The sequence below is a fragment of the Acipenser ruthenus genome, chromosome 4 (assembly GCF_902713425.1).
Source record: "Acipenser ruthenus chromosome 4, fAciRut3.2 maternal haplotype, whole genome shotgun sequence".
Taxonomy (NCBI): domain Eukaryota; kingdom Metazoa; phylum Chordata; class Actinopteri; order Acipenseriformes; family Acipenseridae; genus Acipenser; species Acipenser ruthenus.
This window is the reverse complement of record NC_081192.1, coordinates 75,613,879-75,639,216: the sequence shown is the minus strand read 5'-3', so window position 1 is coordinate 75,639,216 and position 25,338 is coordinate 75,613,879. Positions and strand designations below refer to the sequence as shown.

General features: G+C 38.5%; 1 protein-coding gene across 2 annotated transcripts in view; it reads left to right on the top strand.

Annotated features, from left to right (window-relative positions):
* LOC117400657 (band 4.1-like protein 4B) overlaps nt 1–25,338 on the top strand; it is a 141,243-nt gene that overhangs the window by 37,853 nt on the left and 78,052 nt on the right. For both annotated transcript variants that reach the window (XM_059022791.1, XM_059022792.1), the window contains exons 3-8: nt 4,249–4,291; nt 9,807–9,885; nt 13,458–13,502; nt 14,054–14,106; nt 14,426–14,546; nt 23,512–23,599. In XM_059022791.1, the coding sequence (XP_058878774.1) occupies nt 4,249–4,291; nt 9,807–9,885; nt 13,458–13,502; nt 14,054–14,106; nt 14,426–14,546; nt 23,512–23,599 (429 nt within the window). The remainder of the gene's footprint in view (nt 1–4,248; nt 4,292–9,806; nt 9,886–13,457; nt 13,503–14,053; nt 14,107–14,425; nt 14,547–23,511; nt 23,600–25,338) is intronic.

Sequence of the window (25,338 nt, the reverse complement as noted above, 5' to 3'; positions counted from 1 at the left end):
CAAACAAATATCCATTTTAATCTGCACGTGAAGAGGTTGTGCAATCCCTGTGCCTAAATGCAAATATACATTTTACATCACTTGTGCTACATAACCCACACTCTGTGCACCAGTACAATAATACATATAACAGACACATAAAACACAAAACACTAAATACGCACAGGGGCGGGGCACCCTGCCACACGCCTATAGGAGTCCTCAAAGTCTGTGTGCTAATTCCTAAAGACATAACGCACAAGGCATGTCTTCTTTAGATGAATCTATTCATTTTTATATTCACATTTGAGTAGAGTCTAAAAATACCTTGCTTGATTTCTTTAGGGCACTCTGGATTTTCAAAGTTAGCAAGATATAATGTTAGGAGTCGGCATGTCTCTTTAAATCGCAGAAATGCCAAGATTGTGTCGTGTAAGAATTAGGCTACCTTCTGTCCGTGGTGCTTGTGAATGTAGATTGCTGCTGCTACTGCTGTGACACATTGAAGCAGACAGATCGAGATGAATGTGTTCGGTGGTGAGGAGGTTGCCTATGTTGCTGTAAATTAGACAAATATCCAAAACTAACAAAGTCGAGTGTGTGCATGTGGAGGAGTAAATACAGAGGCAAACCACAGAACAGAACTGCTTTTATTGTTTCAGTTACACAGAGCCTGACATGTTCTAGAAATGCATGTGAGCTCTAGCAGCAGCAACCTGCCTGCTGATTCTGAACCACAGCGAGGATCTCAATGTAGTAATGTCTGGTACACAGGCTAGAGGTAAATTGGTCCTGCTGACTGTGTGCCTCTGACACCCTCCCTTCATGAGTGGAACCAGCCTTGTACCATAGTAAAGGTCAGGTTGACCCCTAAGTTGCTGCCACGGTGCTGGTTGCTTTTCTTCTGTTCCTAACCAGAGCTGCTTCTCTGCGCTGTTTTTGGAGGTCTTGTGTCCTCCCATGCCAAATACACGACAACTGTTTAAATAGAATGCACATGCTGAGCACACACAGTAATCCTTTCAAGTGCCTATGTGGAGCCAACAAAAACACAGATCTGGAAGCATTATGTGTAAGGTGGCTAAGACACATTGCAACGCTGACAAATCGTTACGATGACATGTTTGGTTCTATATATATATATATATATATATATATATATATATATATATATATATATATATATATATATATATATATATGTGTATATATATATATATATATATATTATATAATATAATATAATTTTTTTTTTTTTAATTCTTCAAATAACTAAATATAAGCCTAGCCAAATGTGCCAATTTTGATCTGGTAGTTTTTAAATATTGGTACATAGTGCTATACCTCCACTTTGTTCACCAGTACAATCAGTATGTAAGGTAAAACATTCTGACTTCTTTTTTTTTCATCAAATTTCACTTTTCAGCCACAGAAAGCAAAACACATGATGCCGAGGCAGACCATTGATGGAGATCCCCCAGGCTTAATGTTTCTTATTCCTTTCCACAGATATTATTGGTTTAAATAGGAACTTTTAAAAGGAAGCTCATCAGTGCTACCTCGTAGTTGATAAATCTTAAAACTATCACCATTTTACAAGTTTCATTGTAATCTCTGTGTGTTATCGCCAGATTGCAGGTTGCAGTATATACAAGCTGGGAAGTGTACTTGGGTAATAGTTTTCTATAGTGTTCTATCATTTCTTTTAATGAGGTGCGTGTTATACAGTACAAGGGATGTAACCAAGGACATGTCAGTCATGTCTTGATATTTTTGTATATGCATTAAGGACATGTTGAGTTGACTGCAATAGTGGCCTCCTGTTTTCAAGGAAAGTTGTTTTTCCTAGACTTCTGTACAGCTCTGCAGTGCTGATGAGGTACAAAATTGTAGTTGCTGCTTTTATATTCTCGCCGTTACTCAGCAAATACTCATGGCTTTTTCTTCGTACAGAAGCAGCAGCTGGGCTAAGCAAGGCTTCATTTTTGTCAAGCAAAGAAGTGCTTCTGTGTGCAAGCCTTGCAAAAACTAATCCAGTGATTTTTGTATGTTTCTAGATTTTATTTTTTTTCTAAATGAGCTCTCATTATGGTTTCATTTATATGCATAGAATTTGATTGAACTATTTTAATTTTACCTGACTGTTATCTCAACAATCAAAACAGTGTTTTAAATGAGTCTCAGTAGCCCAGTGACGCACTCAGCAGTATGGTTTCTTTTGAAAACGTTAATTTACCAAAGTTGTCATCATCTAAAATGAAAACATTTAAGAAGGTTTTTTTTGTTGTTGTTGTCAAAAAGCAGTCTCTGTCTTTACTCCACAGGTGCTGATCGGGTCTGCAAAACCTGTTTCTAAAAAGTGGCAGTTCACCCCTTCCTATGATTTATGAGAATATTCTAAACGTTTAATAAGTACACTTTTCTTTCTTTCTTTCGCTTAAAAAACAGTGATTAGACAAACCGTGGATTGACATTTGATTTTGCAGTTTAAATACTGTGTATGCAGTTGTCTTATAATATGAATAAAACAATCCATTTTTAATTGTTAGTTTTTCCTCAAACTGTATTTTCTAAATAACAAGGCGAGAACATTATGAACGTTATTTCGGACTCGCTTGAAGTTTAATGCTTGAGGTCACTATCCTCCTAAATTGCTTACCACGGCCCCCTTGCAAATGAGGCCACGGTCTCAATGGATTAACTTCCTGCATAAATAATAAATACATAAATAATGAATTAATGACATGTATCTTATAAATATAATTTACTGATTTTATGTTCATTCAATAAAAAGTATTGTATTAAAGTCTGTATTTCACTTGATGCCCATTTTTAAAATAGCTATATTTGCCCGAGACCATTGTACTATTGTTAACATGTCCAGCCTTGGTTTCCTAGGACCATTTTGCAATTTTACCCAGGGTCACCATCTCCTCCTGCATTCTACCCCTCGCTACATCAACAACATCTACAATGTTCAAAGCCACTGAGGAAGGCTCCTAACATATTCAAATAGAGGTGATACCTGTTAAACCACATGAGGCGTTATAATTTGCTGTGGGTACTGACTAGCATTTACCTCCAAGTTCTAATTTAAAATAATACATTTCACTTAAAACAATTCAAAGTTTGATTTGAACTTTTTTTCAATTTTTATTTGGCTTAGCACTACTAATATGTCCTTGAATGTCTAGTTAGCACAGCTTTTAAATCAGAAGTTAATGGAAAGTTGCCGAGCTGATTTGAGCTTTTTGACATGAATTACCCTTTCCTAAGTGGTTGAAAGGACTCCAGTCAATTTGGAAGTAGGTTACCAGCTATATACAGTGTTCTTAAGTAATGGATGGAACAAGCCTATGGGAGGTTTCTGACTTTAAATGCCCTACCTTTGTTGGAATAAGAAAAAGGTGCTTGCTGATGTACATGTGCTTCTGGAGTTTTGACTGAGACAGTTTTACAACATCCCAGAGGCCTGCTCACAGAAGATTATTTATTGTTCAAGCAGGATATGAGGAAACTGAAACAGTACTGTTATGTACTTGTTGTGATGTTTTATTGACATTGCATTTTCAAGAATTTCTATTTAATTGCCAGTGGATACTGTAGATAATTTTGAATTTCTATTTAAAACTATCTACAGTATCCATTGATAAATGCCCAGTAACCATATTACAACCTCCCTTATAAAAATTGACCACAGTTATTTTGCAGTTTACTCATGCCTTCCCCATTTTCATTTTTCCCACTTTTCATTTCATTACCACACCTATCTGGACTTTAGAATGCTTACCTATGCTTTACCATGCTTTCACTGTACTTTATTATACTTTGCTATGCTTTTACTATGGTAAACCTTTTTTTAAGGGCTGTCGAGGGCAAGGGGGCGTATTTTCAAAAGGTTTATCCTCTAATTCGATTTTTTTTGTGAAGGACAAAAAGTCTTGATTATGCCCCTATATCATTTTTGTATTTACTTCCATAAAAGACACTATTTAATTAGTTATAGTTTGGTTGTATTCTTGCAATGTTACTTAGTTCTGAAATACCTTGTTTTTATTGGATCTTGTGGTGTTAAACATGAACAGACATTTTATTCTTTCAAACAAACAGGAGTTAAAGACTAGAGTAAACCCATATAATCGCTTACTGCACCAACGAGTTTTGCTATTCACTGTGTTTTTTTGCATTTTTTAAACTTTTCAGAGTGTAATATTATGAAATACTGAATATTTTGATTGTGATTTGTCATTTTTCTCTTTCTGTCTTCAGCACTGGCTAGATTTCACAAAGCCTATAAAGAAGCAAATAAAAAGTAAGTTAACCAATTTATTGTTTTTATCTTTTGATGTGATTTCTGAATATCACTGCAATGATATTACTATTCATAAATGTTTTCTGTTCACAGACAGAACTTCTAAAACACCAAATGCTAAACCGACATCTTGGAGTACCTTCATTGACTCATTTTCTAGTGATTCCTACATACATACATAAATAAATAAGGAGTTGTTAGTCAGTCAGTCAGTCAGTGGTGGCTGTTTTGCTGAGCATGCGAACTGCTGTAATAGTAAACTGGAATATTTCTGCAAACGCACAGAGTTGGCAGTTGGAGAAGTCATCTGAATTGCTAACTGCCTCAGTTTAGGGCTGTCATGACTCTCTCAAGGTGCAGTTAAACTTACGCCTCGGACCTGAGTTTAGAGTCGAGCCACCTCATTTACAATAACTGCTTTTTTTCAACAAGCTTGTCATTTGTGTCACTTGTGTGTTTCTACTTCAAGGGGGTCGTTCTGTGCTTTACTGTAATGATTTGTTTAATTCTAGGTAGAGCTACCCACAAAACCGAACATTTCCTCATAATGATACATATCAAAATATGATCAGATTTTGTAGATGTGTGTGAATAATATTTTGGACAATAAAGTTTCATAGCAGCTAGGTTTTAAATGTCTTTTCACATTATAGCACAATTATAAAAGTCTGTTTGTATTTTGGAATCCTCTCTGTGTTCTGTCAAAAATCGTTTTGGTCCCAACTTCCTGTAGCTATTATCTGGGCCGGTTTGGCGCTGACAATGGACGCGTTGCATACGAGTGTACGTGGCAAACGTGAGCAGTCTCAGGGTCCGATGCATTCGCAGTGGAGCAAAAAAACAGACCAAAGCTGTCGCAGAGCTCCCTTCTGGAGCAGACCACTTTTAGGACTGCTGGACCTAGGATGGCTGCGTTTACATTACAAAACAAAGTCCTAAGCCGACTTAAAAGTGGTTAGTGTAAATGGGGTATCAGAGTTCAAATCACATCTAACAAGATATTCTTGGAATTGTCATTATGAAAACCTAATTTCCCAGAGTACAGAAAAAAAAAATATATAGAATTTTCCAGAGCCGCTGTTTGAACACGTCTATAATACAGCCGGATATGATACCAGGCATCTTCAAACCATATGTTTGGGGAAAGGGTTTGATATATTGAAAATGAAATGCATCTGGAGATTTTTTTTAGTACAGAAGTTGACATATGTAATGCATACCAAATTCTTTAATAATTCTGTTTAAAGAACATGGCGCTAACAATAGAATCTCAGTAAATCTTGCCTATCATAAATTACTATTCACACTTTCCTTACATTTAAAAAAAACAAAAAAATACACTGGGGCCGGGTTTAATGATCAAACAGTGGCAGATCTTATTTATATATGACTGCCCTAAACTTTCTCAACCTAAATTTTAGGACCTTATTTCACTGTAGTTTTTTTTTTTTTTTACTGTATGTAGTTAGTCCTGTGGGTTTATAAATCTGCCCTGCGAGGGGAAAATACCAGCAGGATTAAAATAAGAGTGGTGGTATTTAGATCCACCACTGTTTGGATCATTAAAATAGATCCTATTATGGTAAACATATATTGATTTTAATGTATGTTTATAAGGCCCATGAGTGAAGCAAAATTAAAGTGTAGTTGCTGCTAAAAGGTTCCAGTGGTGTTTAGATAGTTCCAGCCAGTCAGGTTTCCAGTAGAGAGGCCATTAATCCACAGGTAAAATGCCCTTTTAAAACTAACAGTACTTTAGCATCTTAAAACTCATTTTCAACAGCAGCGTACATGTCAAGCTGTCATTACAGTACCTGTAGACCTAGTATTTCTTTAGCCAAACTATTGCAACAGAGAAATATCTGCCAGCTATTCCAGAGCTTCACTTCCACTGCCTTTTCTATATTTATTTCAATTCTGCCCGCTTCTGAAATTGCTCAAACAGGGTGTAAAATACAGATTATAATGAGTCTTTTATTTTACCCTTTAGCTGTCAGATATGTATTTTACCCACAGTCAAGTTCCAATATAAAAACCTGGCACTCAACTGGGAATTTTATAAAACTCAGTATTGCCCATATTGCTTTCCAGAATGTCTATATCAAAATCTGTATTTTTTTTTTTATCTTATTCTTTGTTACCATCAATATTGCTGTCGAATCAAATCAAATAGTTTGTTTTCACAAGAGTAAGCCTGTTCTATTTCATTACCTTTTTGGTGATATATTTTCAAAACGAACAATATGTATAGAGCAACCAAAAGTCACATAAATGCACCTGATCATCACATCATTATACCAAACTGGCAATCACATAACCACACTGCTGCCTAGCAACTCCCTGCTCAGCACTAATGTACTTCCTGCCAAATAGAGCAGTTCACCAGCAGAATTAACAATAACTGTAACAGTATAAACAAGGCACGCATTTAAAATGATTATAGCTAACTGTAACAGTATATACAAGGCACACATTTAAAATGATTACAGCTAACTATAACAGTATAAACAAGGCACACATTTAAAATGATTGCAGCTAACTAACAGTATAAACAAGGCACACATTTAAAATGATTACAGCTAACTGTAACAGTATATACAAGGCACACATTTAAAATAATTATAGCTAACTAACAGTATATACAAGGCACACATTTAAAATGATTACAGCTAACTGTAACAGTATAAACAAGGCACGCATTTAAAATGATTACAGCTAACTAACAGTATAAACAAGGCACGCATTTAAAATGATTACAGCTAACTAACAGTATAAACAAGGCACACATTTAAAATGATTACAGCTAACTAACAGTATAAACAAGGCACACATTTAAAATGATTACAGCTAACTGTAACAGTATAAACAAGGCGCACATTTAAAATGATTACAGCTAACTGTAACAGTATAAACAAGGCACGCATTTAAAATGATTACAGCTAACTAACAGTATATACAAGGCACACATTTAAAATGATTACAGCTAACTAACAGTATATACAAGGTACACATTTAAAATGATTACAGCTAACTAACAGTATATACAAGGCACACATTTAAAATGATTACAGCTAACTAACAGTATAAACAAGGCACACATTTAAAATGATTACAGCTAACTGTAACAGTATAAACAAGGCACGCATTTAAAATGATTACAGCTAACTAACAGTATATACAAGGCACACATTTAAAATGATTACAGCTAACTAACAGTATATACAAGGCACACTTTAAAATGATTACAGCTAACTAACAGTATAAACAAGGCACACATTTAAAATGATTACAGCTAACTAACAGTATATACAAGGCACACATTTAAAATGATTACAGCTAACTAACAGTATATACAAGGCACACATTTAAAATGATTACAGCTAACTATAACAGTATATACAAGGCACACATTTAAAATGATTATAGCTAACTGTAACAGTATATACAAGGCACACTTTAAAATGATTACAGCTAACTAACAGTATATACAAGGCACACATTTAAAATGATTACAGCTGACTAACAGTATATACAAGGCACACATTTAAAATGATTACAGCTAACTATAACAGTATATACAAGGCACACATTTAAAATGATTATAGCCAACTGTAACAGTATATACAAGGCACACTTTAAAATGATTACAGCTAACTAACAGTATATACAAGGCACACATTTAAAATGATTACAGCTAACTAACAGTATATACAAGGCACACATTTAAAATGATTACAGCTAACTATAACAGTATATACAAGGCACACATTTAAAATGATTACAGCTAACTAACTATATACAAGGCACGCATTTAAAATGATTACAGCTAACTAACAGTATATACAAGGCACACATTTAAAATGATTACAGCTAACTATAACAGTATAAACAAGGCACGCATTTAAAATGATTATAGCTAACTAACAGTATATACAAGGCACACATTTAAAATGATTACAGCTAACTATAACAGTATATACAAGGCACACATTTAAAATGATTACAGCTAACTCTAGAGTATAAACAAGGCACACATTGAAAATGCTTATGGCTAACACAATAATTCCATAATTCTTGTTTGCTATATAGGCCTAAAATGGGCAGTTTTCATTTTAAAACATCATATCTGGTACTACGCTAGGGTAAAGAAATCTCAATTTGAAAGTCATGCTTCCAGATACTGTTGCACTATTTTGGTCATCTGGAGGGTGAAATTGTCCACACCAATTCTTCCATTAAACAACTAGTTGCTTCCCCTATTGACTGATTGGCTTTTATCCAGAAGACACTGCTAAGGTGAAATGACCTAGGAAGTGCAAATGTAACATAGTTCCTGAGAGTTCGGTATGGAAACTGAGCACTTTGTTTTCCTAATGTAGCCACCAAAGGTACAAAACAGGTGAGATTTATGTCATTATATTACTAGCTATAACCATTTTAAAAGTGTGTGATTTGAGACAGTCATCAATGCTGGAGAACTTTGATTATGGCCATTCATACATAAAAAAAAAAATTAAATGCAGTATTGTATTTGTACCTCATACACCTCATGTCTTCTTATTTGCACTGCTATATAACAAGGATGTGTCTTTTTTTTATTTGACAGGCTGCAGTGTGTATCTGCGTTATTCTTTTTAGCCATTTTTCCATTGGTTTCCCATAGTTTTAAATTCTGTTTTCTGAGCGCGGTCATTTTTGCCTTTGAATACATTGCAGTAAATAAAGTGTTTGTTTGAATATTTGTTCCTGTCCCAGTTGTACAGGAATTCTTTGTTTTCTCATCACGAAAAGCACCAATATCTGGCTTATAAATATCAGTAATGCTCCATTATGTGAAATAGAAGAGCTATTGCTATAATGTAAAAATATAATTCCCCACCTGCAGGACACAATAGACCCTTGACATATTTTTATTTATAGGAGTGATTTGGGAAATACAGGGGGAAGAGGAAGAAAAATCTCTGTTGGCAAGAGACCAGTACTGAACACACCCCCCAGATATGTTATCTACAAAGCATCCAGGAAATAGGCCCTACAGTAATCTTCATTACAATGATGTCTCCGATGTGATCATTTCTACCAAGTGAACTAACAAGTCATTTTTATAAAGATTTTCCATTTGCTCACGGTTGCAGATGGGGCAAACATGAACATCCCTTGCTGTGATTTTAAAACCACCTCAGTTCAGAAATTCAACTAACAACTAATCATGTGAAATATACTCTGATTTTGACATAGACAGTGAGAAAAGCAAAAGCATATGTGTAACGCCTTGTTAGCATGCATGCACTGTACTGTAGTTCAGTTGGATGTTGCTATACATCTGGGATACAACTCCATTCCTACACGACTGCATCGACTATCGAAGTGTTAATACCAAAAGTAAACCAATCTTGTGGGCAATCTCATCTGTGCAATTCATTTTTAATTTAATGGGTTAAAAGTTGGGGTTGATGAGATGTATTGAAAGCTGTGAAATAATAACCACTTCTTTCTTGTTTTGTTTTTCTTTTAGTTGGGCCTCCATATACTTTACACTTCAGAATAAAGTTCTACTCTTCAGAGCCAAACAACCTTCATGAAGAATTTACAAGGTAACTTAGTATAAACTCAACCTTTCGGAGGCAGTCAGTGTTAGCAATGCACATTTGCAGTGTAGCACCTCAATGGTATACAATGTGTGTGTGTGTGTTTATTGGGACACCTGCAGTTTAGCAATACTGCATTGGCAGGTAAGATACTGTATAAGGGTAAAACCCTGTTTGGGTGGATGCATTAGTTACACCTCATGTCTTTATTCATTGAAATCCAGGAGTCAAATTTTTCAATTAAACAACAAAAATTTGTGAATGGTATTGATTGTAGACCTCTCTCTACAAGTAGACTTTCCATTGCACAGTAAAGTACATTCTGACATGTTTTTATTCCTTTAAATGTTTTATTATAAAATGGATGCGCTTGCTGCTTGCAAGTACAGTATTCCTGATTGACTGTCTGATGCTGGCACAACATATAAGATAGCAACGTGTCTCTGGTCCCCCGAGTGGCTCACCTGATGAAAGCGCAGCTTCGCGGTGCACAGCGTAAGTCATACAGCGCAGGTTCTCCTCCTGGCTGTGTGGAGTTGCCAGTCCACGCTGGGGATTCCGAAGGGAGCGTCTTATTGGCTCTGGTGCTCCCGTGGGTTAAGGAGGCAAAACCGGCAGGGACTGCCACATGAACATAGCTGGCCAAGGTGCCCAGTGAGCCCAGAGCGGACACTTACAGGGTTGGCCGTTGTCCTCCAGAGGTCAGTAGCTCGATGGAATCTGCTCTCGAGTTCCTGAGTGCAGGGGCGTAGCTAGGAAAGGACATCTGGGTGGGCCCCAACTTTGGGTGGACGGGCAAGTACCTATGGTCTGACGTCACAGGAAATAGTTTATATTACAAACATGATTTAAATCAATTAAAACTCTGAACACATCAAATATGAGCACAGCACAGTAGTCAAGGCTGAAAATGTATGGTGCCGAGTGAAGCAAGGCAAACATGTTTTGCAGTTTATAACAGTAGTTACATGTATACACTACAAATACAAAGCACATATGCATACACACAACCTACAGAAACAAACACACTGTGCACAATAACTGCAAAAACCGTTTCATTTAACAAAAGAAAGTGCAAACAGAAACTAAAAAAATCCCCAAACAAAAAACTGTATTGCTTTTTTTCTTAGCTGTATTGTAATTAGCTATATTGTAATAACTTGTTACCTCTGAAAGTCGCCCTGCATAAGGGCGTCTGTCAAGCAAAAATTAAAAATAATGCAAATTTCCTGCTGCCTTCAAACCAAAACTAAAATCTTAGCTGTGCTGAGAATGCCTTGTTTCCAGATAAATATGTCTGCTTTCGTTTTCACTGCATTCTCAGGTACAGCTAAACAAAGATATTGCGTTGGCTGCAAAAAAACGCAACAAACAGACAAAAATAGATTTTTTTTTAAACAGCCTTGTGACAATTTCAGCAACATTTTTCAAGTTTTGTAAACCTTTTAAAATTGTTGACACGCTAATTAAAAGGAACGTGCAATTTCCATATTTTGCTGCCTTAAATCTTATATACGGGAGAAAAGTTAACGGCAAACCTGAAAGAGAAAACTCAAGTTTTTGTATTTCTTTACATTTCTAATACTACGTAGAATTTACATTAAAAATGCACATTAAAATAAACATCTGGAACTTTCAACAGATCCGCGCTAACTGCCTTGCAAGCTGTCAATCAAACGTGGCTTGCACATGATTCGTTGTGTGAGAGGAAGATCCCACCCAAATATTGCGCACATTTTTCGCAGTAAGTGGCAACAACCTTTGCACTCAGGTTTCTAACTTTTGCAAGTTATTATCATAAATATCAACCTCAATCGAGCCTCCAACATCTAGGGATAAACCTATTATTTTGAAAGCATTCTTGCAAAGCATTACCATAAGTATATATTCGTGTCTGTCTTGCAGCTGATTCTCTGATTTCCCTTTGTAAAAATGCACGTCACATGAGTGCAGAGCTCGCTCGGGCACCAGCGAATCTACTGGTACAGGGCAGGCAAAGCAGGCGTCTGGTTATTCTGGTTATTCGGCTCGTTGCTGCTCATGAACCTTGCATTATTTAGAAGTATAAATACTCCGGGAAACATAAATAAAAATAACAATACTCACACTTTGATGGTTTTTGTAAAAAACAACCATTTCAGAAATCATCTCAAGCGTTTTGAAACTGGTAAAAATGTAATCAGCACATTAGTCGAAAATATACATTTAAGTGTATAGTAATTGAAGAAGACATACCATGTGCATTTTTTTTTAAAGTTGAGTTTATTCATCATGTGATTAATATATATTACAAAGATTACTAATTTTAATGATCTAGATTAAATGTTTCAATTATTGCATCCTTATAGATTCAACAAGTGATTAGCTGCCAGCAACTTTGTATTTTCTTGTATTTAAAATCTGTGTTTCTGCACTTAAATTAAAATAAACCATTGAAGAAACCGATACCTCTTGGGCACAGTTAATAGACTAGTGTAAGAAAAGGCCTTTTAAAGCTTCGAATACAGCACAGTGTTGACTGAAAGTGCTTTGCATAGTGATCGGTAAAATGTCATTCCAAACACTACAGTACTTAATTATAGTTCAAAGCCAAAAAATTATTTTTAACTTACTGTAAGCATAGCCATTAACATGTGTCAGAATTGTACTGCGTTATTACAATCTTTGTGTCAAACATTCTAACACATTGGTTTTACGCAGTCACAACCTCCAGAAAGATTGCTAAAATAAATGATTGTGTTACGATTGTGTTGGTGTTAAGTGTAAGCACCCACCTCTATACTATACTCTAGCACACCCTGAATGCAGTGGCTAAGATTAAGGTCTCAGCTCCCAGTCAATTTTAGCCTACTAATAGAACTTCTTTATTTCCGTTAATTATTGTTTTCTTAATTTGATCTGTGTTATAGCGGAGGTGCTGGCAGCAGTGTGGAGTAGTAGGGCAGCAGTGTGGAGTAGTGGTTAGGGCTCTGGACTCTTGACCAGAGGGTCATGGGTTCAATCCCCGGTGGGGACACTGCTGCTGTACCCTTGAGCAAGGTACTTTACCTAGATTGCTCCAGTAAAAACCCAACTGTATAAATGGGTAATTGTATGTAAAAAATAATGTGATATCTTGTAAGTCACCCTGGATAAGGGCGTCTGCTAAGAAATAAATAAATACATGTGGCCACTTTATTAGAACATCTATGATTTATTTGTGTGACTACTTTTCCTTAATTTTGCCATTGCTGATTCCTTCTTTGAGCAGCTTACCAACATGAATGTCCTTGCTACTGTGACTGTTCTTTCAATATGTGAACTTAACAGCTATGCACCTGCTGCTACTGTACTGTAGGTTAACTTTTGACTCTGACCAAGTTGAAGTTATTAAATCACAGCTGGTTTTCAAATTGAGTACAGTGTATATTGCCTATATACAGAAAATACATAATCAGTTGAACTTGTTTAGACTGAGTTTTTAAACCTGAAACCTGTTGCTTATATTTGCTTGCTTGCTTGCTTGCACACTTTTATAAATAATGACTAATGAGTTTCTCTCTGCTGTTTTTATTATTGTTGGTGTCATTGCTTTCCAGATACCTGTTTGTGTTACAGCTTAGACAAGACATCCTTTCGAGCAAGTGAGTATTAAACTAATTCTAAACCCTTTCAGCCAAGCAAATGAGAAACCTCTCCTTTCAGATCTGCAGAGCTCCCTGAGGGTTTCATTCCAAACTTCCTCACCACGCATACATATGCTAAAACAGTTTATCAGGATCCACTGCAGAGATGCAGATCTTGTCAGGTAGAAATGCAGTGAATACTGGTGACCGGTTTTAGCATTTGTTTGTGGTTGGCCTGCCGTGATCTTGTCCTGCCTGTGGCCAGGAAGCACATGGTTAGTAGCTGCACCCAATATGTCACTCTTCACAGCTGATCAGTATACATTGTCAATGGCAATAACAATGGTACTACATTGTTCAGTGAGTTATCAGTGTCCCTTTATTACGTTATTTCATTGTGCACTCTACTCCTACCTGAGTTGACCGACCAGTCGTGCTTTTTTTATTATTATTGTGTAGTAAAGCCATGTGGAACTCACATTGGGAAGCAAGGAAACCTGTAAATACAATCTTAAAATAACCTTGCACAACTCAACTCTCATCATGTCTTTATTTTTATTTGTTTATAGATTAAAATGTCTGTATGATGTTTCTGTAGAACTGGCTGCCTACTGTCTACAAGGTAAATCAAAATACTGTATCCTGTGCTGTAAATTCCGATTTCCGATTTAATTGATATTACTCTATAAAGCAAGCACATTTGATTGTGCACTTTCATTCGGTCAGATATGAAACAATCCATGCTTTCATTCATCAAGGTCATAGGATGGTAATAAACCAACTGATTGTAATGAAGATTTCTGTTGAGCCTATTTCCTGGATGCTTTGTAGATAACATATCTGTGGGGGTGTGTTCAGCATTGGTCCCTTGCCAACAGAGATTTTTCTTCCTCTTTCCCCTGTATTTCCCTCTGACCCCTCTCCTCTTCATCCCTTCTCAGCTGAGCTCGGAGACTGTGACCCTCCAGACCACTCCCCCGAGCTGGTGTCAGAGTTCAGGTTCAACCCCAAGCAGACAGAGGCCATGGAGCTGGACATCTTCCAGAAATGGAGAGAGTTCAGGTACAATACAGTATGTACAATGTATGGGGGCTGAGCCCTGAGCAGCATGGGCTGTATAGGGGTCTGTCTTCAAGGATATGCACACAGAATGTGGGGGTTCAGACATACTAAGCTATTAAGCTATTACCTGCTGGTTTTTGTTCATCAAATCCCTCCTTTATCAAGGCTCTATCCCACTGCTTCACAATCGATTGTTTCTGCAAAGTCTTCACCCTCTGCATATTAAAATGACATCACCACAGACAGCCTCTCCTAACTAGTTGGAGAAGCAACCTGGCCAGCTTATGGCTTATTAACAGGTACTTCATAACCTTATTGTTCTCAGCCTTAGTCTCCAGGTACATTTTTTATTTAAACCAGCAGCTAAAAAATGTTTTACATTTTGCGCAGTTTTCAAGTGCACATGAAACTATGATTATGTAAATAGTCTTTAGTTTTAATTATTGCCCATCAGACTATGATACTATTTTTCTTTTTTAGTTTGTTTATTTTCAACGGGACTAGTTATAATAAAATAATAGCAATAAATAACATCGATTTATTGTAAAAATGTATACAGTATTGAACAACCATAGTTCAGAAATTACTTCTGTTAAAATATAGTATTTGTTATTATTATTACAATGTAAATCTGATGCGGACGCACGCATGTTCTTCAGTTGTTAAACGCAAGTCCTTTGTATTTCTTTTTTTTATAATCGGAAGAGTTCTAATTTGAATGTCCTGCCTTTTTGTTGAACTATTATGCACAACAGTGTTTTTAGTTAAAAATAAAACATCAATGCATCGATTTATCATTGATAAATGTCTATACGATAATCGAATGTGAAATTTGGGTGCCGATTGCATCTCTAGTGTGTTATTGTGTGTTTTTTTAAGATGATGATGCATACTTTCTGTAAAGTGCTTTGCGATACCAATATATGAAAGGCGCTATACAAATACAATAAATAAATAAATAAGTAATACTGTGATTCCTCATGGTAACGCGCAAGGTGGCCTTGACCGTGCCTTGTGGCATTGCCTTGCGACATCTTTGGTATTTCTAACCATGAGGTAATAGTTACATTTCGTACTTGATAGGGAATGTTCGGTTATTGTCATATAACCATTAACCTTCAAGGTCCCTGCGTCCATGATTGCAGCAGTCTGGAAGGAAAAATGATGAGATCTGTGTGTGCAGTCTATTTATGCCCTCTGGGGCAGGCATGACTGTGTCACAGGCTCTGATGAGCAGTCATTGTTATATCGGTTCTTACAGGGTCTTTTAAGGATAAATACCCATTAGGTAATGGTTACATTTTTGTTTCAGGGAATGTTATGAAAGATAAGCTTTTTAGAAAAAAAACATTATTTATTGTTTGTAAAAAATGTTTTAGCATGGCCAGCTCAAATCTAACACTGTACAATGAAACTTCAACATGAAAACCTTCTGATAAAAAAAAAACCAAAAACTTCTTCATACAGTTATTTAATCATAGCTGGCGAAAATGTTATCCTCGGATTGGCTGTCCACTATCAGTTCAAAATATACTGAGGATACCTTGACACGACCCGAGTACACCCTCTGGAGACAGACCAAACAACCTGTGTCTGCACAGACTGCAGTGAAGTAATCTACAGAAGAATTGTTATGTCCACACTGGAGATAAAAACACCAGTCTGTCCTAAAATTCACTGGTACGAGCATGTGAACATTATTACTACGCTATAGGGATTCAGATTATCAAGAGTTCACTCTTCCTCCACCCTTTCACTCACTATTGATCTTGCTGGTGTTTTCTCCTGGGGTGATCTACTCAGTGCATTGTAGTACCATATCTATATAAAATAAAAACACAGTGGATAGAGATCTGTTTTCCGCCTGCCTGCTAAGTTTGAAAAGCCAGTACCAAATGTACTGTGCACTGAGGAATGAAGAATCACCCAGCGAACCAATGTTCGTACAAATTAGGAAAAGCAAAAAACATTCCAACAGGATGATCTTTGTGTTACAGCAGTGGCCTGGGGAACAAACCTGTACTTGTAACAACTAGCTTTCAAAGTGATTTGAGTCCTTGAAACGAGATAAGACACCTGAAGTAAGTTAGCAGTGAAGTTTGAGGATCGGACTAAAGTTATATGAAGAATTGAGTCTGCATTCATCATGCTGGGTTTGCAGCAAGTGTTTTATAAAAAGGGGTGTGCATATACTAGGTAATTTCTGAGTAGTTCCCTTTAAGAAGAAGTTTTTTTAATAATGTTAATTTCACAACAAATGAACAGTTGATTTTCAATACGCAGAATGGTAAAGTTTGTCTGGTGTCTTGTTTTTGTTTTAAATGTTAGCAGTGTTTCAGTGTCCGTGTTGGCAGATCTGGTAATTCTTAAAGGGGTTTATTGCCCTCTCTACAGTTATGTACCGATCTGTTACAAATCAAAAAGCTGGGATCTTGTGATGAGGGTAACAACTCTTTGTAAGACCAAGAATATGAGTTGTCTAAATGTTTGCTAAACAGCCATGTTCAACGAGTTTCTTCGTTAACTTCCATTGCCATTGTTGGCCACTAAAAAGGAACCATTTCACTGTCCATGATTTATCTTTTTTTCCCCATTCGATTTGATGTGCCATTCCCTTTACATTATGCCTCTGGGATGTTTAGCTGTTGTCCACAAAAACTCCCATTTCAAGTTATTTATAGTTTACTTTTATTATAATTACTGTTTTATTAATTTGTATTTTTCTGTGCTTATTTTTAGCTATTTTCAAGTTTTATGTAAATCGTTTTTTTCGTTGCTTTTGTTTTTTATATACTGTATGAAATTAGTGTTTTCGGTTACTTTCCAAAGCATTTTTTTCTGTCAAAATATGTATAGTAACTCGACAGTACTTGCACACTTAAGATGTATCTTCTTTCCTTTGCTGTCTTCCACAACGAAATCCCTATGGTCACGGGCACATTCTTCTGGGGTTTTTGTGTGTAGGCATTTTTTTACATTCCGCCACAATTCTGTTTTAAATCCTCCGTATCTTAACTGTAATACAGCTTTAAATCCCGCTAACAAGCCTCCGTTCCTGATTGTAATCTTGTTTTAAATCTTGTAAGCGGAGTCTCCAATAGAAATGTAGGAATGTGCTGTCACTCAGCAGTTGGGGCGGGTTTAAAGTATTCAGAATTAATCAATGATAGATACAAGTCAGGAAGGCGGGACATTGCACTGGGAAATGTATTTATTATTATTTTTGTAGTAGGTTTTATTTTTGAATGGGAAAAGGGTAAAGTCAACATGAATTGATTAACCATTTCCACAGTTTTTCTAGTGTTTTACGGTGTTTATTGGCTATCCACGGATTTCATTTTTATTTGTATTGGGGGTGTTTTATTGGGTTTTATTGGTTAAAATCGAAAATCAGAAGCCCTAATTATGATACACTATTGGGCACTATTGTTACTGTGGCATGGATTGTTCTGTGCCAGTACCAAAATTCAGCACTGTACCTCGGATAGTTAAGCCAAAGCATGTGTGGATGAACCCCAAGAAACTTTATTCTAGCCTACTACCTTGTGCTCAGAAAGGAATATTACAGCATTACAGAGTCAGGCTCCTGGACTGTATGAGTGTTGTGTGTGTGTGTGTGTGTGTGTGTGTGTGTGTGTGTGTGTGATTGGTTCAAGACTGAGCATGCTGGAGGACACTGATTTCTTCCAGACTCTACAGAGACCATCTGGAGAGGAAGAAGTGGGCTGGTGTGTTGAAATGCACAGCACTCCCCTGCAGCCTCCAAACCTGTCGCCTATTGAGCTTATCTGAAATTAACCGTAGGATGGGAGGTGATCTGAGTAGTTGCACTGCTAGAGCAGTCCTTGTTGCACCTGTAGGAAGTTGTTGGAATGATGCCTCCATATCTGGCAAGATGTCATTTAAGTCTGGGAAATGATTTGAATCAAGACCATCACTGTTATTGTTTATGTATTTGTACTGATTTATTATAATACAGCTATTAGACTACTGTTTTGAGGACATTTAAAGTCTATTTTATACAGTGACTGTCCAAGGACCAAAATCTTCTTTACTGTTGTGAGCAGGTAGTACCAACAATTGAGTGCTGCTCAGTTCATGCCTATATTGCATTAAACACGTTAGTGTGATTTTCTTCTGTGGTCTGTGATTTTTACGCTACCCTGTACATATATATGTTAAAGAGTAAGCAACTTAAAATGTAATGTGAGTTTTTTTTTCAGTTCCCTTTTTAGGTACTTGCCATTATATACAGATAGAGAGAGTAGGTAGTGCTAGCAGAGATGAGAGGTCATACTGACACATGATTTAAATTGACTGAGGAAGCACAGGGAATTCACCAGACTAGCTCAACGCAGCCCAAAGTAAAGGCAGGTTTAAAGAACAATTATAATTACTTAATATTGGAACAAGAGCCCGGAACCAATCGGAATGATTGTAAACACCATACAATAGTAATTACAGTAACATTTAAAGCTATTCACTCTAACAATAAATGGTTAATTTAAGTTTGAACATGCCTCTGATCAAATTCCATTTAGACTTCAATAAAAGGCTTCCAACTCTAATTTAGTAGCATTTCCTTTGCACTGGAGCAAAAGCTTAATAAATCTGGCCAAGAATGTCATGTGCTAAAAAACACAGCAGCTCATGTTATATGTATATTTATATATTTTAAAGAATGTCTCTACAAAGTTCTTAGCAATGGTAAACCAACCATGCATACCTCGCTTAAGTGTTGATATTTGTGGGTATGGGACTGGCAGCACACTTGAAAAAGACATGACCACTGATGCTGGGCAGAAAAATCTTCTTGCATGTTATTTACTTTAAAACATTTGGATAAAGACAAAACAAAACAAAAACATATCGCGTTTCAACACATAGAGTATCTTCATCAGCTATATAACTATAGTACAGTCACCAGCACTTAGAACAGGTGCGTTTGTGTTAACGTGATTCACCCGCAGTAAGCGATGGATGGTATAAACTCCCACACAATAACCTGACATTCAAAAATTCTTCCAATCACCAGTACAGTAATCAAAACAAACAAGTGTGTATGTGGTTAAATCTGTATTAAGACACTCATTAAAAAAGATGTATTACAACCTATGAATGTAATAAAGTACAGTAATCCGTCGCGTATCCCCCTGCGATGGGACCAGAGTAAGGGCAGATATGTAAAAATGGGGATAAATGAATACTGTTTTAAATACCATTATACACAGCTGTAACAAGTACTGTGCTATATTATTATTGTTTTGAGATTCAGCTATTATTAGGGAGCTCCCCTAAATTGCTTGTTTAGAAAGATACAGGCTATGTGACAAAGTAGCCGTCTGCTGTGTGGATGCGTGCAGTCACTCACAAACTCAACCTCTCTTAACTCTCTTTCGCGCTCTCTCTCAATTCTCCCGTCGCCAGATCCCGCTTCTCTCTTTCAAACTGTCATCGCCACACACCCAAGTCCCTCCCCCTTCCTCAATCATTGGTCCAGCACTCCTTATCTCTGACTGCTCATGTCAGACCTGCTCCCACCCCTCTCAGTGACGCACTCACACACAGGCAGCTCTAGTCACACAAGCTCCAAAACACACAGAGAACACAAACAGATCTGAACAAGAATAACAGTTTACAAACACACATTATTTACAGACTACTCCCACCCCCTTCCCCAGTCCATTATCGGGTGAATTTCCACATTGTCCCCAGTTTTTTTAAACAATGTTGCATTGTTTGCTTACTGATAGAGTTCCAAGCATGCTTTAGCAAGCGCACTTTCGTGCTGATGCTCATGGCTTTTCTCTTTCCAGCCATGCTTGCTTGCTGTTGCAGTCAGTGCTATTTTTTCAAACTGTAAATAAACCTGACACTGCATGCAGGGATTAAATATCCAAGGTACAGTACAGGGGTAATCGCTCAGTAGCGAGGTGCAAACAGCTGACTAATCGATCTGTCAAGCTTTTTTACAACAGTAAAATGCTGCCTTTTGTATTGAAATCTGTGTGAATGGCACATAACGAGATCCAAACAGCTGAGTTTGCCCGAAATATACGGCGTGCTTAACACGGTATAAACAATGCCTTTTGTTATTGAAATCAATGGGAATGGCAACCGCTATTTGTCTGATATAAACTGCTGCCTGAAATATCCCTGTACGGTGTAAGTGGCGGTGACTGTATATTCTTCATTAATGGTGAGGCAATACCAACAGTGTCTGAGAAGCCAGTGAAGAGTCTTGGGAGATGGTACGACGGGGATCTAAAGGACACAGTTCGTGTGGGAGAAGTTAGACAACAAGCAGTGGAAGGGTTGAAGAGCATAGACAGCTGCGCTCTACCAGGTAAACTAAAACTCTGGTGCTTTCAGTTTGGTCTACTGCCGAGGTTGCTGTGGCCACTGACTGTGTACGAGGTTTCTTTGACAACAGTAGAGAAGCTGGAAGCTTTAATCAGTTCATACATCAGGAAATGGTTGGGAGTTCCACGCTGCCTCAGCAGAGTGGGACTTTATGGCAAAGGAATACTGCAGCTACCAGTCTCTGCTCTAACCGAGGAGTTTGCCAAGGTCAGACTGGAAATGACATTAGTAGAGTCACGCGATAAATGCGTAAGGGAGGCAGCACCTGTGTTGAAAACTGGAAGAAAGTGGGCGGCAAAGAAAGCTGTGGAAGATGCAAAGGCTGCCCTTCGAATTGGTGATATCATGGGGCAAGTTCAGCATGGAAGAGGGGGTCTTGGTTTCAGTTCAACTCCTCCTACATGGCACAAGGCGGCCCCAGCTCAAAGAAGGAAGCTGGTAGTCAACGAGGTGCAAAAGCAGGAGGAGAGGATGAGGTGTATAAAGGCCATTTCCCAGGCCAAACAGGGAGAATGGATGAGATGGGAGAGTGTGGAACAACGCAAGATTGGCTGGCAAGACCTATGGTCAATGGAACAGAGCAGGATCAGTTTCCTCATCAGGTCAACATATGATGTTCTCCCATCACCACAGAACCTAAACCTCTGGGTAGGAGAGGATCCCTCATGTCCTTTGTGTTCATCACCTGCAACATTGAGGCACATTTTGACAGGATGTAAGGTGGCTCATAGCCAAGGACGGTTTACTTGGCGCCATGACCAGGTGCTGCGATGTTTGGCCTTAGCATTGGAAGACAAGCGTAACATGACCAATAAGTTGCCACCTGTTCCATCAAAACATTACACACAAAAGACAACATTCCTCCGCCCAGGAGAGCAGCCACCAAGAAAAGGTGTTAAAACCAATCCTCGCCCAGGACAACTGGAAGCTGCTAGAGACTGGAATATGCTGGCAGATGTTGGTCAACGGCTTATTTTTCCACCTGAGATTGCCACCACTAACCTTCGACCAGATATTGTCTTGTGGTCTGGATCAGCACGCCTTGTTCACCTGGTAGAGTTAACAGTGCCATGGGAGGACGCTGTAGATGAGGCGTATGAGAGGAAGAAACTGCGGTATGCTCAACTAGCCACTGAAGCGGAACAGCGAGGATGGAGAGTTCGGGTTTACCCAGTGGAAGTGGGTTGTCGAGGATTTGTGGCACACTCTACAACCCGGTTTCTCAGAGATGTCGGATTCAGTGGCCAAGAGTTGCGTCGCACAGTGAAGAACTTATCTGAAGCAGCAGAGAGGAGCAGCAACTGGCTGTGGTTGAGACGGAAAGATTCTGGCTGGGGACAGGTAAGTAAGCTGGGCTGAGTTGAGTGGGGGACGGAGGGGGGTGATGCTGGGACGCCAGAATCACCGTCGAGCCCTCTTGAGGTGTCGTGGGCTAGTCGACGAAACACTGAGGATGGAAGGTGCCCACTTGAAAACCCCAGAGATGTACCCTACTTAGCTCAATCCAGACGGTTGTCATGCTGATGCGCTGGGGAGGCCGCACTTTGGTTGATCCCCGGAGCCAGCATCGCAGCCGTTGTGTGTGCTGATGCGCCAGGGAGGCAAAATAAGCTGATCCCTGGAGCCAGCATTACACTTCAGCCATTAACACCAGACAGAAGGATATCTACATCATCATATGGAAGGAAACGTAAATGGATGGAGACGCATATGGATCACATTAGTTTACTGTAAAGCTACGTCTTAGTTGGTGCTTATCTTGGCGAGAGCCGAGTTCAAATCAGCATGAAGTTTTAACATCTACTCTCGTGTAATGGAAATCATTATTAAAATGAGCAGTCTTGAAACCAAGGTCACATTTATTATACCAAACTGCGACACAACATAAGCAGAAAACTGAACAGAAACAGTGGACCCCAAGTGGCTCACCTGGTAAAGCATGGCCGTGTGGTGTGCAGGGTGGGTCATGCAGCCAGGGGAGCGCAGGTTTGCCTCCTGGATGTCCGGAGGGGGTGTTGCATTGCTATTACGCTCCCGTGGCTTAGGGAGGCAAAACCGGCTGGGACTGTTTCTCATTATCGCACTACAGCAGACCCGAGTGCAGTTGAAAAGTACATTGGACAGAAGTTAAACAGCCCCTGATCATAATGCACTTTGCAGATCAGTGTAGTTAAGACATCAATGCTCCTATTTTATTATTTGACATGGGTAAGAAAATTGTGTATGTGGTTGCATGACCAGTTGCATTCTGCTTGATTTGTTCATCAGTCAAAATAAACCTAGATTTAAAATTCTACTACTAGATTTGTTAATCTTGCCTTTTATTTATTTTTTCAAGGAATAGGAACAGGCATTTTCAAATGATGAACAGTTTTCATGTTGTCCCATCATGCTTTGCGTCTTATTTAAGGATGCACTGCAAATAACAAAATCCATTTATTTAGTAGTCCTATAAATTCAGGCTGCAATGGGTCTGGGTCTCTTGTAATGAGGAATAAAGCTGCTGCCTAAGTGCCCCTTTCTAATTGTGTGTGAAGACAATAAACAATGGTTTCCCCAGGGCATTTTCTACAGTCTAACACTGTTGTTCATTCATTCCTAGGGGGAAGAGCCCTGCTCAAGCAGAACTGAGCTTTCTGAATAAATGTAAATGGCTGGAGATGTACGGCGTAGATATGCATGTGGTTAAGGTAGGTTTTATGACACTCATTTTTTAAAAAGAAAATATGGTGTATTATAAAATGTAGATTTATTTATTTATTTATTGATTGATTGATTGATGTACGTATTTATTTTTTGTTGTAAACACTGCCCCAGTAAAGATTTACAATACCTGTCAAGGATAAGGTCCAAAAACAAATTCATGTGAGTTTCATTTTTATTACATGATTTCTATTACTTTATTACTCTGATTTCACCACGATAAAATTAGGTAATAGTGGTAGGAACCAACCAAGATGCAGCTTTGATGAAATATATGAGCATTCAGTGCCTTTCCTCCAGGTCATTTGAATTTCCTATTGGCCTGGTGTTGATGGCTGAAGTGTAATTGCTGGCTCCAGGGATCATTCTGTTTGCAGTCTCCCCGGCACATCAGCACATGCAACGGCGGCAATGTGGCTTCAAGGATCAACCAAAGTGTGGCCTCCCCAACGCCTCAGCATAGCAACTGTCTGGAATGAGCTGGGTGGAGCACTTCGCTTCAGGTGGGCACCTCCCATCTTAGGTGTTTCGTCAACTAGCCCACGACACCTCATGAAGGCTCAACAGTGATGCCGGAGTCCCAGCACCACTCGCCTCCATTCCCCGCCCAACCCAGCCCAGTTTACTTACCTTGGCCATCCATTTCTTTTCATTCATGTTAATTTCCTCCATCACCTCTCTGTTGAGGTGCCCAATTGGCCTCTTTCCTCCTAAACCAGAGCCAGTTGCTACTTCTCTCTGCCTCCTTGGATAGAGCCTTCAGTATACATTGCAATTCCTGTCCACTGAATTCAATATCTCTGAGAAGCCGGGTCATGGAGTACACAACGAATCCCTGACAACCCAATCTCTAGCAGCCTCCAAATGTCCCAGGCAGATCTTAGTTCTAATAACCTTTCCTGGACGGAGGAATGTTGCTCTGTGTGCCAGCTATTGCTGATATTGACAGCAAGTTGTTGATTTTTTATGCTGTTCTGGCTCAGAGACACTTTACATCCTGTAAGAATGTGCTTCAGGGTAACCAGTGATGAACACAATGGACATGCAGGGTTCTCTCCTACTCACACATTCAGGTTATGCAGTGATTGAAGAACATCACATGTGGACTTGATTAGGAAGCTGATCCTCCTCTGTTCTATTGTACACAGGTCTCGCAAGCCAATCTTATGCTGATCCACATTCTCCCATCTCATCCATTGTCCCTGCTTAGCCTGGGAACTGCCTTGACACACATCCTCTCCTGCTTTTACACTTCAGTAACTACCAACTTTCAGCTGAAGCTGCTTTGTGTCTCTCAGAGGAGCTGAACTGAGACCAAGGCCTCCTTTTCCCTGTTGTACTAACCCCATTATATCACTTTTAACTGCAGGTGCTACTTCCCTGACACACTTGTCACACGATTCCATCAGTGTCAGCCAAACATTAATGCACTTTAATTCCTCAGATAGAGCTGAGACTGGCAGCTGCAGTTTCCATTTACTGTAAAGTGGTACCCTGCGAAGGCATCGTGGAACTCTCAGCCATTTCCTAATGTATGAACTATTCATGCACAGTAAGCAGCCATAACCTTCGAAGAAGATCGAACTGAAAGCCCCAGACTTAAAACTTGCCCAGTAGTGCACCACTATTTATACTCTTCAGCCCTTACACTGCCTGCTGTCTCACCTCTCCCACTTGGACTGTGTCCTTTTTAAATCCCCACTGTACCACCTCCCAATACTCTTTT